The sequence below is a fragment of the Apteryx rowi genome, unplaced genomic scaffold (assembly GCF_003343035.1).
Source record: "Apteryx rowi isolate R43461 unplaced genomic scaffold, aptRow1 scaffold_688, whole genome shotgun sequence".
In the NCBI taxonomy this organism is placed as follows: Eukaryota; Metazoa; Chordata; class Aves; order Apterygiformes; family Apterygidae; genus Apteryx; species Apteryx rowi.
The window spans coordinates 83,252-103,683 of NW_020450969.1; the positions used below are offsets into that span (position 1 = coordinate 83,252).

Here is a 20,432-nt window from a genome sequence, read left to right on the forward strand (position 1 = left end):
AACAAGTATAGATCAAATTTGCTCTTGCTGCTTCAGCATGCTAGGGACTGACCAGCATCAAYGTTGTGTTCATCATTTGCACATGCAGAAAGCTAATTTCTATGGCAATACTACATGTTATTGGAAAACAGGGACGGTATAAACTTTAAGTTTTCCTGTGCTTGCCAAGAAAACCTGGTGTTTAATGTAAAAGAGGAGTGCATAAGACAATAATATTAAAGATAGGAAGATGTCAAAGGCCATAAGACTGAGCTGGTATTTGACTGCTTAAATAAGGCAGAGACACTAATGGTGTCAACCACTAGAAAAATCAACTCTCATTCAGCTCACCAAATAAGTTACTGCAAGACTGTATAACTAAGCTTAATGCCAGACTAAATAATGCCCCAGTTCAGCCACATGCATTTGTTGACTCTCAATACTGTTGCATGAAATAAGGTAATTGGATCCAAATTTCTACTTGGGGAAGTTGTTGGCTAACCTACCTCCAAAAAGTTCATTTTTTGTGGCTGATTAAAGCCAAGGAAGTAGGTAACTGAAACTGGTTGAACATGGGCTCACAGACTCTATGGGGGCCTTCTAACCAAATCCAGTGCCTTTTGCTTCCAATGAGAAGTTTTAATGTTTTATAAAGCCATGCTAAGCCAACATAGGTAAGCAGTGGGCAAACGTCTTTTAGATCTGTAAATGTAAATAACATAGCTTATAGAAACAGGCCAACTGGAGTCAAGTGGTCATACATACTGAGTTGCCACCAGCCTGGTGGCACAGTGACCTCAAAGAAGCCTCAAAGTGTAGCAGATCACATTTTTTTTTAAATGAAGGGGACACTTCTAATTCATAAAGGAAATGGCCTTAGTCTTGATGGGACAATACAACTGAGCATCACGACCTTTCTGGACATCTTTTTTCTTTTTTTTTTTTTTAAACTCATAGACTGATACACAGCATTCAAAAAGTATTTTATTCAATAGAACATTTGTCCTTTGCCTTTGCAAAAACTATCTAATATATCCAGACTGCAGCCAGTCCCATATAGACTTCAAAACTTCACTTTCAGCTTAGGTACCTCCTAAGCAAATTATTATATTGAAGAACTTCTCAAACCCTTCCCATCTCTGGTATTTTGTAACCACCTCCAACACTGCTATAATGTTGTTGTAATGTATAATAAGAAAAGGGTCAGTGATCAGGAAGGAGCTAAGCAGTTCAAGTGCTCAAAGCATTTTATTATACCCTTTCCCTTCTAATTTTGGTGTGTCTGATAATTGTTCCAAGGGAATTAATGCCATCACTGTTCTGTTCAGTTTGCTTCCTTAATTGTTTGCCAACAGCATTAAACTTCAACAGAACTCACAGCTGGTATTAACTGGAAAGACTTCTTTAATGTCCGTTGGGCTACGCTAGTCTAAAAATATGAAAACCAATCCAGATAAGCTGGTAATGTTTCCTTAAACAGCTGGTTTAGAGAGCATTTTAGACTCTTCAATAAAAGACTTCCTGGAAAGGACTTTGTAGACTACAAAGCATGCATATTCAGACATTTCCCCATTTATATAAGCCATATTGAAAGATCAAAAGTACATTAAAATACAGCAAGTAGAATTATTATTTTTAAGCATGTAATATTTTTATATTATACAAAAACTCAGAGATAATGTGAGGAATCAACAAAATATGTAACAGGGATAGAAAGAACTTAACGTCTAAAAATAGCATACTGATATGTTCATAGTACTGAAGAACTGATCTACTTACGCTGGCCCCATTGGCCACTACTGGGATTCAGATAGTTGGGGTAGAGGCCTTCTGGTTTATCCAGTCGATTCAGAACTTTTCGGATGTTCATTACCTATTAGAAGGGTACAAAACACTAAGCACTGATCCAGTTTTCCAAAAAATAAAACAGCATCAGTACAAAAGTCTTAAAGTGCAAATATCCCTTAAAATAAAAATAGTATAACTCAAGACATGCACTGTGTGTCAGAATACTTCTATACACTCACATGATTTTTAATAAAGATCCTCTCAGCTGATGTCACCATGTAAACAAGTTCTGCAAAACCTCCAGAGTTTCTGTGTCAAGGGTTGGTAAGGAGACGGGACACTAGAAGCAAGCTCCAGAATATCTTGCCCCGCCACAGGAGACTGAAATTCATGGCGGTTAGTTGCCTTAACTAAGCACAGCTACTTCAGCATTACGTCCCTCATATATCCAAACTAGAAACGGTATTATGTTTTAAGGCCATCACCTAGTTTAGATGCAGCAGTGACCTGGAAAGCTGCTATGACAGGAAAGCAGAGCGCTGCTGGAACTGGGCTTCATGCAGCAACCCTGCCCAGCAAGAGCTGATCGGGCTCCAAGATCTCCCCGGCACCCTGAGGGACCCCRCTGCAGGGGTGGCCCAGGGACACGGTCACAGTCCGCATGCTCTGTGGCTTGACTCATCCACCAGCACAGTTCATCGCAGAGCACATGAAATAATTTAGACTGAATTTTAATATTCACAGAAAAAGCAAATTTAGCAACTTGGGAGAATGAAGATCATGACAAACGCAAACCAGAAATCTCAGCAAAGCTGTTCAGTCCTTTAGGTTGGTGTAAGTAGTATTCATGTTAGTAGCATTCATTAGAAGTAGTATTCATCACTGCTTTTAGAACTACTACTAAAAATTTGGAATCTCAGTATTAATTAGATTTTTAGATAAATAACATGGGCCAGAAGGCATAATATGTCATGTGTTACTTGGAACAGGACTACAAAACTAAAACAAGTGCAAGTTGAAAAGCGAGAAAGAGCGAGCAAGGCAGAGAGAGAGGCAGAGAGAAGGAGAGAAAAAGAAAAGATGTAGCATATTAAGAACAGGATCCACATACTATTTAAGCACCAAAATGAAAAAGTAAAATTTGCTTGAGAACTGAGGGCCGGGGTCAGAGGGGATTAGTAGGTATTACAACTGTCTTATAAAGGAGTTTTTTATTCTCTTTTGTTCTTTTCCCCAAAGAACGTTTGGAGCACATTTTATAAAAGACAATTCAATGGAAGGGCTTTCTGACCTCACTGACAGCAATGACGTCATCTTGCATTTTAAAGACAAAACTTACTGCAATGACGGCAAGGCAGCCCTGGCCCTTTGCTTTCTACAAGTATCACACGTTATCTCCAATATAACATTCATTTTTATTTTCAACACATTCAGGAAAAGTGCTGAAGAGAACTCCATGGTCTGACTGTTTAATGTAATATTAACTTACAATATAAACAAAAGTGATACATGTTATGGGGCCTGGTAAGTGCTAGATACAAGAAGATGCATCACAGTAACTTTGGAACAGGTCTCTCTCTATATAACTAACATAAAAATGCAAAATTGATTAGGGTCTGCCTAGAAAATATCCACCTCCTGTGATGAATATTTACAACTGAGGTAAATCCAAATCTCTCCCCAGGGATATTTAATCTCCCTCTTAACATGTGATTTATCTTTAGATCATGATTTTTCCTGAACAGTCTAACCTTTTCAGCAAACAGCGGGTTTCCAGACAGGTGGCTCAGGTGTATGAACTCCAGGTGCAATGTTCCAAACTCTGCCAAAATGCTGCTGCCGCCAGAGGCCCACGGCCAGTTTCGACCGATCCCACTAAAGCAGGGGTGGAGGGAAAAGAGAAACAGAAAACAAGCATGAGCATCTATAAGGCAATGCTAATAAAATAAATCATGTAATGGCTATAATTTATTAACAGAAGGTAATGAATTTAAAAAGTTTTCAATATCTGCCAAAAGAGTCATGCTTCGGCAGCCTTCCGTGACTTTGTAACAGGACCTTGGACTATTTCAGTCCGCTTCTGCTCTAGGTTTATAAGACCACTTCTTGCAACAAGCCAGTCTTTTAGTTCATGAATAGCTCTATTACACATATCATTGTATCAGTTATGACATCATATTTAAAGAAAATATAATAAAAACATTCTCAAACCTCACCTGCTTTCCCTGCATCTAGCACAACAAACTCCAGTCCTAACTGTCCCCATCCTTCTACAGGGCAAGTGTTTATTACCTTAAAATACAAGATCTTAAGGGGAGTAGAATTCTTAGGCATTGTCTGACAGGGCATTTTTATCAGGATGAGTAATTTCAATTTTAATTAAGACCCAAGGATACTTCACAGCAAAATTAATCCCTGGTTTTGTGCTTAGAGGAGAGAAAAATGAATTTATTGCTAAATCCCCACTAGAAACTACTTCTGGTTGAAATTCAGGAGAAAAACTTTCTTAATGTTTCATTAAAAAAAGCTTTTTTCCCCCTTGAAATTTCCATCAGCAATATTCAGAATAAAAATGAAATTAAAGAAAAGCTAGCCAACTTTCTTGAGCATCTGGATGCACAATGACATATCAGAGCAGCACATTCCTGCCATGAGTGTTAGAAATAAGTAGACTTATTAAATGCTGGAATGTCTTCCTTTTTTATAGTTCTAAATAGCATTAAAAAGCACACACCCACACAGGCACATATATATGCATGTATATGAATTTCTTAATACTAGTTTTGCAGACAAGCAGTCACTAGAGTCATAAGTTAGCACTTACACAAGTATGAAAATAAGGTATTCTTCCCAAGTTAAAATGCGATTCATATTTTGAAAAGAAAAAAAAAAAACCAAGAAATCCAGCTTCAGTTCATTATAGTGGAGGTTGTCAATTCTATTAAAATTTCTTCTTCAAAAGGTCAAATATCTATGAGTAAATTTCAATCGATACAAAGAAATGAAATCTCCTGTAAAGTTATTTCCCCACTAGCCATATTAATACATTATTTTGAAATTTCTATCATACACAAAAAATAAAAACATATCATTCAACTTTAAAAGCAAAGTAAAGACTACGAATAAAGAACACGTTTGTGTTTCTATGGCCTGGCTTTAATCCCTGCATTGCCTTATGTCTGTCCAGCCTTGAGCTGAAGGTGCCTTTGGAACCCACTAAGGTACTACCAAAAATAAACCTAGAATATTACCTACTGATAGATGTACTTATATCCTATTTCTGAAGTACCTTAGCATCTGTAAAATACTCCCCACAGGTATACTATGGATTTTCTTTTTTCTAGACCATAAAAAGCATTGAAATGACTAAATTTGTTTTGAGTGCTGAGTGGTGGTGGGAACTTGGTGGAGCAAAAGGAAATACATCTGATGAGGCTCCTCTGACTGCCCACAAAGGTTCAAGAGACTGACACACGTTAAGTCCTCAGATACAAATGATTGCCCAAAACTCCAAAGGAGAATAACCTTTCTAATCTTAACTGAAAACAAAATCAATAATGAACTGAAGGTATTGCAAAGACATACACAACCCAACTTCTATATGATATTTATATGACAGAAACAGAACACAAGCTTTATGGGATCTAAATATCTCATTGATTTAAAAGCAACCTCACTGTGCTTTTGACATTTGATGCAAAAAAAAAAGTGAAGAAAAAAACGATCTGTCTTACAAGCTGTCTGCACTTTAATCTACCTTGGGTCAGAATTTAACCAATTGGTGCCATAAAGCCTTGAATATCATGGAAAATAAGATCAAGGTGAGTACCACAGACAATGTCTGGAAACCTCCCATCTATGGATTGGAGAGCTTACATCTACAGACTGGTCATTCACCCAAGAAACAGGTACAATTTCTGGGGCGTACTGGCCAAAATCCTGCCTAACTGCTGACTTCTGGAACAAATGATTTTAGCTTGTCCTCAGGTCATCTGGGTTAAAAGAGATGACATAACACTCTACTGATAAACAAAGCTGCTTCCCCTCTCCCCCTCCCCCCCAAAGTGAAATATTTCAAAATTCTGAAAAGTTACCATGTTTTGGTGCAATAAGCCAAAACCCAGCTTTTTTTTCTATTAAATTGCTCAGTAAATCTCAAATTGGAAATATTGAGCTGTTCCTGCAGCAATGCACCAACCAAATTTGGCTGAAATTGTAGTAAGTTCCTACTTCGCACTCCATCAGGTCTTTTGTTGATATCAAYGTATTTTGTCGGAACATTTTGACGTACTGCATTTTGGCAACCAGAAGAATTTCCAAACAGAGCTATTGAAAGGTTTTCTGCATGCAGCAATGTATTCACTACAAGTTTTACTATAAGTAGCAGGTTCTTCTTATGTAGGATGGTGTGAGAAGGTAAACTTGCATTCTTTACTCTTAGTACAATAAAAGTAGGAAGAAACATCCATGTTGCATCTATGTACTTTTTAGGGTGGTTTTTATTGCTTTGATTGGGACAGGTGATCAAAAAGGAAAAGCATGGACATATTTCTGGCAACTCTGCAAAATGATTATGACAAGGTTAGGAGAAACCTGCTGGTTTTGACTCATGGGCGTCGTAAGTCAAAATTGGCAAGCTTGTTTCAACAAATGGCAGAACCAAAGAACTGAAACTTCAGTGTCTTTAGCTGTTTTTCCTGCAACCTCAGCTGTGCAGGTCTGCTATCCCATCACATATTTCATCTTTGGGAGCAGCAAAGCAGCCAAGTTCTCCATATTCCCTCTGAATATCTGGAGGGGTGGAAACAGCAGCCACAGTGCTGCTTCTGGTTCCATTCAGCTCTATCTTTATTTTAAGGTGATATTCCAGAATGCAGGACAATCCAGATAATCAGCTCCCAAAAAGACTTTATGAGACCCTGSGAGATATTCAACAAAGCTCTCAAACATACAGAATAAGAGAGATTTCAACCTTTTCAACCAGGGAAGGCAGGTTTTTAACAGACTCTTTGGCTTAAAGAAAGGAAACTGAAGATGGGTGCTTTTATTTTTTTAAGTGAATTTTCCTAAGTACTGCTGTTTTTTCCAACTTTGTTTCTATTACAGAAATTCATATTAAAGCATGACCATCACTATTTCATGATGAAATTTCCTATTTATTTTATAAACTTTGTTACTGAACACTGGGTTCCACAGACTCTGAAATACAGTGTTTCTAAATCTTTTGTGGTTCCCTCTCACAGCAAATATGAGACCGACTGACCTTGGCTGCTGGTAACTCAGCCAGTATTTTCCTAGTAGACCAACGTTGATCCTTTCGAATGTAGGAACAGAAAGTATGACTGCGGAAGCACTTCTAAAATGTCCAAAATATATGTGGAGAGGGGAATCACAGCGGAAAAATATTTAAAGTTTTTTTAAATTAGAAGTTCAGCAGCACAATACTTACAAGATTTTTTAAAAACTACATTACAACTCCTATATATAACAGCAGCTAATTTTTGTGTGAAAGGAACAGGAACTCCTGGGGGCAACTGAACAAATAGTTTAAAGGGTCAAAACACTTACGTGTCACAACACTTGTTCCTGTCTCTGTGGACAGCGTGTTTACCACCCCCAACCTTTTCCAGAGGGTGTCAGGATGACTCCACCAGCATGAGACTGAGTCACACAAATAGCAGAGGATGCTCTGCTTGCACTTGGCTGGGGAGRGGAGCAGACTTCAGAAAGTCAGTGTTTAATGCAGAAGGCAGAAGCAACTTTAAGGGTTGATATGCTTCTGCAGGCACAGCCAGTATACAAGGTGAAGGGCCAGAAGAAGAGAGACCCACTAGCAATAACTGGAAGCATCTGTGAGCTGCCACTGTCAAAAGTTTTAGTATTAAATATGAAAATAACACTATACAATCCTTTGGGGCTTTTCTAACGCTGATCTATTTTTCAAAAAAGCTACTCAAACCATGATGGTGGCAAAGCGTGACCCTAAGAAGAGCCTGTTTAAATACACGAGTCACGAGACTCAGGCTGCAGTAAGTGGGTCGCGCCTGGTGCTGCCAGGAGTGCTAGCGAGGAAGGCAATCCTCATGCAGGAGAACACCACTTACAGCGGCAATTGGCTCAACTTAATCCTATTTTAGTAGGAAGCCTCACAGACAGAAGGTCACCTGGCCCATCCGATGGCAGCGCCCCGTCCCTGGGCCACCCGCCGCAACTGGGCACTGTCCCTGAGGGAGGCCAAGGACACATAGCCACACAGAGGTTTTCCTGAAACTTTYTGAATCTTTTTTTTCTCCTTATTCCCCCTCCTGCTTCCCTTAGGGTGTATTTCATGCCCCTCCTTGTGGCTCACCCCCAAAGTGTGAGTATCTTTTAAACAGAAAAAAAGTAGAATTATTACTTTTTTTTTTTAATGAAAGAAAGGATCCCCACCCCACCCCCTGCAAGAGAGACCTGAATTGCCATTCGGTCTTACAGCCATTTAGTAGAAACTACTCAGATAATTCTGCAAGTATAATATGACCGTTTTTCCAAATTTTAGCCTTAAAATTTTAACACTGCAGGACTAAAAAGCACGGCTCATAACCAAGGCTGCATAATTCAGCATACTGACATTGTGTATCCACTGAAGGACTGACCATAACCGCAGACGTGGAAATGAGAGAGCAGAGAGGGTATTCACAGAAACGAACCTCTCCAGGGCTCCCTTGACAAGCAGTGCAGAGAGAGAGCGGAATTAAATCACTTTTTAGAGGAGATTAAGCTAGAGATGGGCTCTTTCCCTCTGCAGAGCAAACCTAGGGAGACCAGACTCACCTACACTTAGTCCTTTCGTGATGCCCAAATCTCCCCAAGATTTCTGTTAGCTTCTCAGATATCAGATTAATTTTATGACTCYTTAAAAAGTAGATATGGAGATTAACACTTTATAACATTATATTTTTAATTCTTGAATTATAAAATAAGATTTTTCCTATCTGAGATTTTATTTTTAATGCTCTCTTTTTGAGCAGGCCACACTTACAATGACATTTATTTAAAATATTGCAAGAAAATTATTGAGAAGATTAAATTAAAAAAATAAAGAAAATCTTTCTGCAGTACTGTGACATAAAAAACACCTCCAAGTCTATGAAACTTGTACACCTAGCCAGTCACAGCCATACAGATGGTGCCATAGGTTGCTCATTACAGTTCTGAATTAGTAAAATAAACAAGTTAACACAATGTGTTATGAACATGTCAGACATTTCCATCATAGATGTAATACACGTCAGTTTTATTATTTCCTCTGCAATATTTCAGTCCAGTGAGCAAAATCTGCAAAGGGACATTCCATTTTGGCTAAACTGGTGATTATTTCTATGCATGGCTCTCTTCTTCTTCTTTCGAAATAAATGTCTTCCTTTTATAAAAGTCAGTATATGTACATAATGACCAGTCACTGCATTTCTAATAAAATGCTTATACAGTATAAAAGCCTTCAGTCTATTTCTTATCTGCCACAACCATTCTTTTATAATAATATTTTAATTAAACTAAGTCAACTAAGTCTCCTTAAAATAAATGAAAGGATGTCAGTACAAAGTCAGGTTTTCACCTATATGCTCAATGTCTATTTCTAATTTTAAACAAAATATATTTAAAAGATTAAGTTTCTACAGAAACATAGATAGCATAAGATATGTCAAAAAGATAAATAAAACTTAATTGCTTTCAGCATTTACAAGGCAAATGAATGGACTTAATAACAAACAATTAGTATGTTCTAAATATATATTTTGTGACACATACTCCAACATAATAATAAGTTAATAATGGGAAAAAATATTTCATTGGTACTATAGTTGCATACTGTGATTCCCTGAGGAATACAGCTGAGGAGTCACTAAGGCAGCCAAAAAGATGGTTCTCGGAGGCCGTTTTCATAGAATATCTAATGTTTCATACATTATTTAGGATTGCCACCTCTGAAAATGCTTTCATAAGAATGATCTTTTTCATCTTGCCCTGAATGGAAGCATTTGTCAATATATATGTCAATTTGTCAATATATCATAAAAATAAATGAAGATCACCAGAAACCAATGCTGATCATTAGACACACATCTCTTGCTAACAATTTGCTAAGAGAGAATTTAAATCAAAAACYATACACCAAACCAGGGAATTAAAGGGTGATCAGCTGTTGATAGTCTAGAGAAGAGGTTCTCTGCAAATGCCAGTGCTGCGTCTTTGTCCTTTTAATACTGCAGCTACATAATGTTAATCATGCACGGTTTACGATTTAATTTATAAAGAAGCCGTGATGAAGAATAAAGTTATTTCATTAGAGGTTCACGCTTTTTGAAACAAACAAAAACAATGCCCATGGAGCACACAAGCAACGCCTGCTGGAGTTTCAACTACTGCATTTGATAAATTACATCCTCAGAAGATATTTCAGAAGATGGTTCCCTTCACACATTCCCCCAAAGGGTACAATATAGGAGATCTTGCTGTAAGGGACTGTTTTCACAAGCACTGAAATCGATCATTTATTTGTTAATGCCTCATAGATACTCAATGTATTTCTGTTTTCCCCATAGCTGGACAATCCCCTGAGCCCATATTTTATGGAGGAAATATGGGAACACCAAGATCTGAGGTGTGCCCGAACCACAACTCAACTCTTCCACCCTAGCCTAGAGGCACGTGCTGTCAGCACAGCACCTTGTGTGCAAGGTCAAACAGGGACATCCATGACGGGGCTGGCACTCTACCTGTGTGCTTTTAGTCTCAGCACCAACTGTGAAACACCTTCCCGTCCAGCTTCCAATAAATTGCAATTAGTTTTTTGCACTCCTCTGTGAACCCTATCTCCCCCCAAACAGCATCAGCCAAGGAAGGCAGAACACCTGCTGGTGTTCTGACTTTTCCACGGTATCTCTTTTCCTAGAAAGGAAAATTATAATAATCTGGTTAAGCATTTCTCACACAATGTCTCAACAGCTGGAGACAGCACAAAAAGAAACTTAAATCAGTCAGCTAGCCTACGCAGTAGTTTTTTGATGTCTGCTTTATTCCTCTGTTTTGCTAGAGTCTTTTAGGCAAATGCTAACAGCTGGTTAGTTTTTCAGCTGTGACAATGAATGCGCAACTCCCGCTGCCCTTGCCTAATCATTGCCCAGCTGGTAGCTTCCTGCGCAGCTGAGCTGCCCTCTCTCAACACCAACTGACACCAGCAATTACCTGGTGAGGCCATTTCTAGAGATGCTGACTCAGCAGGAGGAGGCAGCCAGTGAATTAGTATCATCAGCAACTGTGGGATGAGGACTAACGATAAAAGTGGTTACTCAATTTTACAGTGCTACAGGGAATGAAAAAAATTCTGTGCTGTAATGTCAAATACAACGCAAATGGTTTGCATACTGTAACAAATGAGAAAATGAATAGGTATAGTCCCCAAAGCTATCAGTTTGAAAACATTAATTTTGTCTATTTGCCTAGTCATATTCAGTGTCATCACTAATGTACCCTGATCTCCTGGCAACTTCAGTTCTGCCAGTACAGGAGATTCATCAGTTTGTACTGGAGGCACATGCACATCACCTGTGGACTGAGGACTAGAAATGAGAGTAGGAAAAGTCAGATTACTGTGGCTGACCTTTCGTCATGTGGGAAACAATCAGGACAGCTCCATACAGAGAAGCTAATAGGAAATAGCTCTTAAAAGAAGATCTCCAACTTTTCTTCATGAGGTTCGTCACGCCTTTCAAAGCTAATGTACGTGGCACACTTTCCAGTACAGACATTATGGGGATGTCTGYTTGTAATAGCACAAGAGAAGAGCAAACAGTTTCCTTGTGCCCCCATTAATTTTAGGGAGGAAGATGGGACCAGTCAGAATACTTTTCAGATCCTTGAGGATGAACAGTTGTTTAAGAGACCTAGGCACATCAGTCACATTGCCAGAGATTAAATTTTCCAAGAACAAGTTACCCTCTTGCCAACTTTTTTGCTTTCACCTTTGTTAGGAGACCTGTGAAGCAACCTTCAGAGATCTCCTAGAATGGTCACTACTTTCTCATGATACTTGCAGGCAAAAAATGAAAATGCTAAACAATCATGGAATAAATTTCAAGTGGCCTGATCTTGGTCAAGATGACAAGTCCTGCAGGCAGTTTCTCTAGAAACTGGTCTGAACAGCAACACAGATTGAAGAGAAATGTTTATGTAAAAGCAGGAAGGAAACAGAAGGTGCAGTAAAACATTAATTTGAGGAAAAGAAAAGAAAATACAAAACCAAACCAGGATTAGTTCTAGCTGTGGGAAAGAAAAGAAGCTTAAGGCAACCTGCAGTTTTCTTTTCTCTGCTTAGGTTGTTACATCCCTAGTATTTGGTATACTAAAATACAAAGCAGAAAACAGATGGTGCACCTGTGGAGTCAATGAGAGGGAGAGTTGGCCGTGAAAATGCCTGTACGAGGGGAAGGGGCTCTATATTCACAGGGATGGAGAAAAAAGTATGAAATCTCCAATAACAGCCTAGACTATGGTCTTCACCAGGACAAGTCCCCACCTCCCAGAAGGATCCAGTCAGTGGTGAAGGTGTTGGAAGGGTGTGTGTATTTAAACACATAGAGAGGAGGCTAGAGAGTTATCCCTGCTCAACGTCCAAGTCATAGTCCATGAAAACCCACTAAGCACCCTTAGCCCAGTAAAACGTCACTGCTCAATACCATCCCAAAACTTATGGTCATGACAATAGCACCAGTCTCACTATGGTGAAAACTACTTGCTCACCCTTAGGTCAGCATGGTGGTCCCGGGGAAAATACTCAAGTGAGTGGACACTGAAAGGAATGGAAATAGGAGAGGCAGAGGGAGCAGAAAGAACCAAAAGATGGGGGGAGACCACAAGGCCAGCAAAAAACAAGATAAGAGGAGACAATCTCACCTGGCCATGGAGCAGAGCCCAGCGACAGTGTCTGTGGGAAGAGCATGCTTTACCACACACATTCAAATCTGCCAGCTGCTAAGGATGAAAACAGGACACCTTCTCCGAGGGCTCTGAAAACCATCAGGCACCAACAGATACTTCTTTTGTGATCCATGAGTTTTGAACATCTGGATTTGGCAATACTGTGTTGCTTAATGCTTAAAGTAACTGGAGTATCTTAATCTTACCACTGCATTCAGGCTGTTCAGCTGCTTTGTTTGTGTCAAATTTCTGTAGCATTTCTCTGTGGAAATATAACTGAATCTCTTTAGGACTTTACTGGCAGGGCTTTACAATCACTTCTGAGTGGCTGTCTGCCCTGTGACACTTATAACATTAATGGTACCCAAAAGGAGGATCAAAGCTTGTGGAACTGCCACCGTGAAGCAAACTAACAGAGCAGAAAGCTTAGGTGTATGCATCACATGGAGGACTGTGAGAAGGAGGGACAATTAGTAGCCAAGCAGTACATAATTTAAAATGTCATTATTAGAAGTGGCAAGTGTATAAATGTATTTTTCAGTGGCACCATCTAAAAATGTACTAAAACTGTACTTATTAATGTAATCATCTCTGATAAAAATTATCTATTTAAGCAAGGCACAGCCCTACATATTTCTGCTGCAATACACTAATGAATAAACTAAACAATTCATGTTTCCTATTACTTTATGCGCTAAACGTTTAATTAATCAATTTCCAAGGGCTAAAAAAGCAGGAGGGAATACAACACAACAGAGCAAGGTTCGAGATGTAAGTACCAGCATGGACTACTTTTAATCAAGTCCCTGAAGTAAAGTGAAAATAACAGGAAATGGAAAGTCATGAATAGAAGTCTACAGCTCTGCCATCCAAGCGATAATAAATTAGATGGTGTAAAAGAAGGTGGTATTAGAATAAAATTCCCTACAGTAACAACTTTTATAATTCAGTGTAAGTAGGTTTAGTGACAGCCAAAAAAAAAGAAAAAAGAAAAACTCACAATCCTGTTCTGGGAAGCCAATGAAAAACACATTCTAAACAGATATTTGCTGATAAAAAAAGTTTTGAGGGAGTCCATAAAAAATACCACTTATATATGCTCTCTTCCTCTCTGACATGCCTTTTAGTACTAAAAAACAAACAAGTGAAAAGTACCAAGGCATGTTTCTATGATGCAGATTCTGCACCAGTGATCACTTCTAGTTCAGGCTAAAACCACTCCTAATCAAATCAAAAATTATAGTGTAATGGAATATCGTGAAAACAATATCTTCTTTATCAGAAGAGCAGGAGTCACACTTTCAAGGAAAGTCACTACTGATCTTCTGGACAGGACAAAATCCAAGTATTGGGTCTTTCTAGTTTGATGAGGAGTCTTTCAAAGCATTCGTTCAAATTTATTGTTCTTGGTATTGCATGTGGCATGACTGAATGTTTGAACTGGGAATCAAAATTATTGCACTAACTGCATAGCTCTGTTGTTAAAAAGAGTTGGCTGATAAGTTGCAGAGATCTGTTTTAAGCAGTTTTGAAGCTACCATTCATATTAAGGCTTCTATGCCACAGACATTCTGACTGACAGTCAATTATTTCTTGTTTTAATACAGCTGTTGTGTCAACAGTAGTTTTAGATACTGGACAGCTTGTCACAAGACTCACAGCTGTGATACTCTTATGATATAACATCGACTTATAAATGCCATAGATTACAATGCATTAACAATGCATATGCATTAACAGCTATGTAAGTCAATCTAAATGCGTATAACAGACACCATTGCTGTCAAAAGAAGGCTGTCTCCAGTATCGACTTCACAGATTCTGCAACAGCTGAATGAAACACTGCGAAAATGGCATTCTGGTTCATCAAAAGGGACAGCTTTTCTAGATATGAAAATTTGAAGCAGTCTTTTTCAGACTAGGGTTTCTAAAGGCATAATCTGTTTTGACAAACGCTTTGAGAAAAGTAAATCGTTAAGTTATTCAGTTGTGGTTCTACCAACCCCTGAACTTCACCTTTGATCTATTTATAACTGCTTCAAGCAATACTTTTACACACTTGCTCTCCATCTTACAGCTGAGCTATTTAAAGGAAATCAGTGATGGTGACTCTCACAGATAGCTAGACACAGCACAGGATAGCTTAATTCTCAGAGATGCAGTAAAAATTGTGGTCCAGGACAACCTGATTATACCATAATGAGAAAAAGAAAAAAAAAAGGACAAACATTACCCCGAAAAATCACTAAAGTCAGATTAGGTAGGACATGTATTTTTAAAGAAAATTGAACTTTGTTCCATCATCTTTTTGCAATAATCCATGTTTTAAATTAGGATACCAGGATACTTTAAAGTAGTGAACATCTTAAAGAAGGGAGTTTTCCATTCAATTACCAAATAATTCAGTAGAGCTGAAAAAGGTTGAAAGACCTATGTTCCCTTGGCCGGGCAGAAAAAATAGTAAGTACAAACATTTCTTGTAAAAGTAATTCTGAAACCAATAATCTCGATCCACGCATTAATACTTATGACCATACTTAAGATTAAGATATTTCTTTCAAGACTTTGTAAACTAGATTATTAGATGATAAAGAGGATGGCATTAAGTATTGAATAAGCTTTTCTTAAAAGTAATGAGGCTATAATCAATACAATGAAAATACAAATAATAAGAGATGAAGTGAAATCAGCATGAAAGGATTACTATTTAAAATAATTGATCAAAGGCTCAGAAAACACATTTCTTGAATCCTGCTGAAGACAGTATGTGTATTTTCTTTTCCTGCATCAGCACACACTGTTTCATTAACCATATTGAAAAAGTTTCTGAATATGTAACAGTGTACATATAAGGGAAGCACGTTGCCTTTTTCTTTTAATTCTTGATGAGATCAGTGATGCCATAGTTTTATAAAGAATTTAAGAAAAACAGGTTTCTCTCCTAGTTTGAGAAAAACATTCAATGAAAGTTTTTAAACTTTGTTTGTAATCTGTCACTCCAGTCAACGGCTTAAGCACAAAAATCTGTACTTWAAGCTTTTTTTTTTTTTGCTTTTTTGATTTACAGATGTAAAATAGAATAGTACAGCATGAATAGTAAAGGATCATCTTGCAAGATGTGCATTACTTGTTTTCCAAACTAGAATGAAGACCTTTTCCGGAACAGAGTATATTTTGAATAGGTATTGCACACTGGTTCCCCCTGCACAGGGGAAATCATGCCTATCCAACCTAATAGCCTTCTATGATGGAACGACTGGCTGGGACATGAAGGGAGAGCAGAGGATGTTGTCTACCTTGGCTTCAGCAAGGCTTTCAACACTGTCTCCCATAACATCTTCATAGGCAAGCTCAGGAAGTACGGGCTACATGAGCAGACAGTGAGGTGGACTGAAAACTGGCTGAACAGCAGAGCTCAGAGGGTTGTGCTCAGTGGCACAAAGTCTAGCTGGAGGCCTGTAGCTAGTGGTGTCCCCCAGGGGTCAATACTGGGTCCAGCCCTGTTTAACTTATTCATCAGTGACCTGGATGAAGGGACAKAGTGCACCCTCAGCAAGTTTGCYRAMGATACAAAACTGGGAGGAGTGGCTGATGCACCAGAGGGCTGTGCTGCCATTCAGAGAGACCTGGAGAGGCTGGAGARGTGGGCGGAGAGGAACCTCATGAAGTTCAACAAAGGCAAGTGCAGGGTCCTGCACSKGGGGAGGAATAACCCCAGGCACCAGTACAGGTTGGGGGYTGACCTGCTGGAAAGCAGCTCTGCGGAGAAGGACCTGGGAGTGCTGGTGGACACCAAGTTAAGCATGAGGCAGCAATGTGCCCTTGTGGCCAAGAAGGCCAATGGTATCCTGGGGTGCATCAGGAAGAGTGTTGCCAGCAGGTCGAGGGAGGTGATCCTCCCCCTCTACTCAGCCCTGGTGAGGCCACATCTGGAGTACTGTGTCCAGTTGTGGGCTCCCCAGTACGAGAGAGACATGGAGCTACTGGAGTGAGTCCAGCAAATGGCCGCAAAGACAATTAAGGGACCGGAGCCTGCAGACTGTTACCCTGAAGTCTTGTGGCCCTACCCTGAAGGGAGGATGTAAAGAGGATGGGACCAGACTTTTCAGTGGTGCCCAGTGATAGGACAAGAGGCAACRGGCATGAACTGAAACACACAGGAAGTTCTGTCTGAACATAAGGAAATACTGTGAGAGTGACTGAGCACTGGAATAGGTTGCCCAGAGAAGTCATGAAGTCTCCTTGACATAACTCCCTGCTTGAGCAGGGCGGTGGACTAGATGATCTCTTAAGGGCCATTCCAGTCTGAACCATTCTGTGGTTCTGTGGTTCTGTGAAGACGACAGTGCACAATTGTCTTTTGTGAACCAGAGAGACTTTGAGTTCATAAGCCATCAAAACCAACTATTTTTAAGTTTGTTACCAGTAACTTAAAATAGGTGTATCTAGTCTATCAAAACTATTCATTTCTTGACTTTTACAAAATTACAAATTTTGGAATATGAGAGCAGCACCTGGCCCAAGTCAGAAAGAAGATGGCTCTGCTTTCGCAGCCTCATCTTTTGGGTAAGCAGATTGAAAAGGGCAGCCTCAAAGGCCAGGAAATCTCAAGGGCGCTATCTCGATTCTGAATCATCTTTGCTGTGCGGGTGAGGGCTAGGCTGGCATACACAAGGCCTCTCTTCCCCCACTGTAGCAGACAATCACAAAGCACGATCTCTGCAACAGCTGCTATCTCTGCAGACAGCAAAATGTCTGCTTCTGATCCTCTGAAGTGTGTAAGGCATGTTTAGTCAATATGGAAATCCAAAGCACTACATGACTGATTAATGAGAAACCAATCTGGCTCACACAAAAGAAGCTATACAAGTAAAAAGGATTGAAAAAGGATAAGAAAAAAAAAAACCTGATTGTTTGCTTCAGAAAGACTCAAGAGATTCTGAAATATAAAAGCTCCCATATCAAAGGATTAAGTACTGATCTGTTCTAGAACAACACAAAATATAAGTAATGGTGATGCCATGGTTTTGTCCAATGTTCATTCTCTCTTTCTGTTGCTCTTGAAGGACAGAAGTAAATGGATGTGATTCTGAGCCTGTGCCAAAGGGCTGAATCATCAGTTGCTCTGAGAAGACAAGTATTCTGCTAACTCAAAAAATATTTAAAAAAAGAGGTTTGGAGAATTCATGAAGTTACCTAGTATCAGAATTTGCAACAACTGAACATGTAACGTATTCATGGAACAATTTTCTTGTAGATCTTGAAGAAATGGTTTGACAAATATCCATCTGGAAAATCTCAGGTGTAGTTGCATCACTGTCAGAACAGATGGACTAAATATATGACTTCTGCCTTTTTTTCTACGATTATTTCATTTAGGATACGACTCAGAAATCATCCAATAAAGCAAGAGAAAGCTAAATTTTACATTCCTGATGAATTAAGCTTTTTAAAAGTAGTAGTAAAAGGAATTTTAGAGTTTCTCTATGCATTATAGGGGGAGGAGGAAGCAAGTAAAACCCATAAACATCCCTCGTCTTATTTTTAAGGTGTGCATTATCAAAGCATCTGTGGTATGTGATTCAACAGAACCGGTCTATTATGTACAAAATGAACTGCTCTTTAGCTCAGAACTAAACACAAGTTTAGTTCACTGAGAACCAAGCTTGTGAACTTCTACTACTCATTGGTAAACCTTGGACACTAGTAAACCTCAATTGTATAACAGGCTGAATACTAAAATGGCAGCTTTAAGTCTTCAAAGATAGCTACAACAGCTACTAGCTTTTAAAACAATGATGATTAAAATATAGTTATGCAAAATTCTTTTTACAAAGTTCTGAATAGAAGATAGAGAAAATAGTTTGTTTATGGCCTCTGTAGAATATCTTGACGTGATTTGACAACACTGCTGAAAGACTGCACATTCTAATACCCCTTAGAAGATATTAATTTGAAAATAATTAAAATTCAAATGAAACACCTAAAATCTTCTTTGCTCCAGCAGATTTTGCTATCTATAAAGTAAGCAGAACGACATGAAATGGACAACTTGAAAGGTCAACCAGAAAGCCCGTCAGATTTGCTGCACCTATTGCTATTTGCTGGGATATATTTAAAACACACAAGTCTCACCAAGGCTAAATGTTGAATCAAGACATTTACATTAATGGGCCTTTGACAGACTAATACTCTATTTTTTTATACTACGCAGAAACCGCACAACATGAGCACCATTACAAGATATATAGTATATGGTCACCAYTAAAGCTCAGTTATAATGAATACTTGCTCATTTATTCCTCTAAGCACTGCTGCAAGGAATGTAGCAGCAGTTTCACAGATGTCAGCTGGAAATAGTAGCCTTTCATTTAATTTGCTGAAAGATTGTTCCCTCCTATTAACTTCCTCATAAAGATATGTCAGTGTTGTAGCAATAAAAATGTAATTTTAACATGAAGTTTAAACCAATGAAGGCAAATTTCTGGAACAAACCGCTTAGCTGGCTCGCTGGCCTCTCTTCATTTCCTTCTCAGTAGCTCTCAAACTGTCCCACAGTTGTATAAGTCTCATTTTGTCTTTTCCCTCTGCTATTCAGATTTCTACAGTGACATCTGTGTGTCTACGGCAGTTACTGCTGGGATTTTATTACAGCTTGTTGGTGGGCAGCGGACTGCTCATTATAGAGCAACTGATTATTCCAGTAAGTCTTTAAAAATTACATTCAGTTATACCATATTGTCTAAGCCAGGTCTACTCAGTTAGGTAACAGTCTACTACAGCGAGCAAAGTCCCCTGATCAAAAAGCAGTAAACATGAAGTGGCTCATTTTTTAATGCCAGACTACAGTGAGAACATCGGAGACRCCACGTTTTGGTACATCCACCTAAACCAACATACGGAACAGAGCCTACATAAACCCTCCAGACTAAGGAGGAAAAGGAAAGACTCCTGGTTTTCCAAAACCAAAAGACATGAGTTCCCACTCCTTTCAGCACTTACGCAAGTCAGCTTTCAATGAGCTAAAGGTCAATCAGACCAGAATATAATAATGGAAGTATTGCTCATTGGGTCACTCATTCTCAGGGCTGACCAGCCAGGCATTAGCTCTTACTACAGCCATTCTACATTGTATGGCAATATTAGGGAAAAAAAGGAGATTCAGCCTATCCAGAACCTAATATTCATCTTAACACAGGCAGCCTCCTGTAGCAAGAGGCATACTGACTTGAAACTGTCTTGCCCACCCATAACATCAATATGATTATGCCATACTGTCAGTATGAGTAGACATAGCATTTCCTGCACCAATGAATGCAAAAAGTATAACAGAAAATCGAGAACAATCTCATCAGATGAAGATTCTTTGATAATCTCTATTCCTCCCGATAAAAGAATTCAGCAACTTCTTTTACAGTTTCTTTCTCAATATGAATATCATACTGGCCATCATAGCAGAAAACCAAAGATATGGCAGAGGATAAACTTTCAAAGTTATCTGTACAGGCATAAATGCAACTCACCAGCAATCAGGTGATTAAAAAGAAAAACCTTAAAAAACAGAAAAGAAAATATAGGCCAACCTAGCAAAACAGAGCAGAAAGATTCAAACTTTGTGGTTAACATTCCATACTTTTTAACACCATGAGAAATGACCACACATAGCTACAAAAAGCCCTGAGGCATTTATATATGGYTGAATTTGC

At 38.8% G+C, this 20,432-nt stretch overlaps 1 protein-coding gene across 1 annotated transcript in view; it reads right to left on the reverse strand.

Annotated features, from left to right (window-relative positions):
• Nucleotides 1–20,432, reverse strand: part of MAN1A1 (mannosidase alpha class 1A member 1) — a 111,672-nt gene that overhangs the window by 26,671 nt on the left and 64,569 nt on the right. Inside the window, exons 5-6 of the mRNA XM_026086224.1 lie at nucleotides 3,519–3,642; nucleotides 1,759–1,852 (exon numbers count right to left, since the gene is read on the reverse strand). Of these exons, the coding sequence (XP_025942009.1) occupies nucleotides 1,759–1,852; nucleotides 3,519–3,642 (218 nt within the window). The remainder of the gene's footprint in view (nucleotides 1–1,758; nucleotides 1,853–3,518; nucleotides 3,643–20,432) is intronic.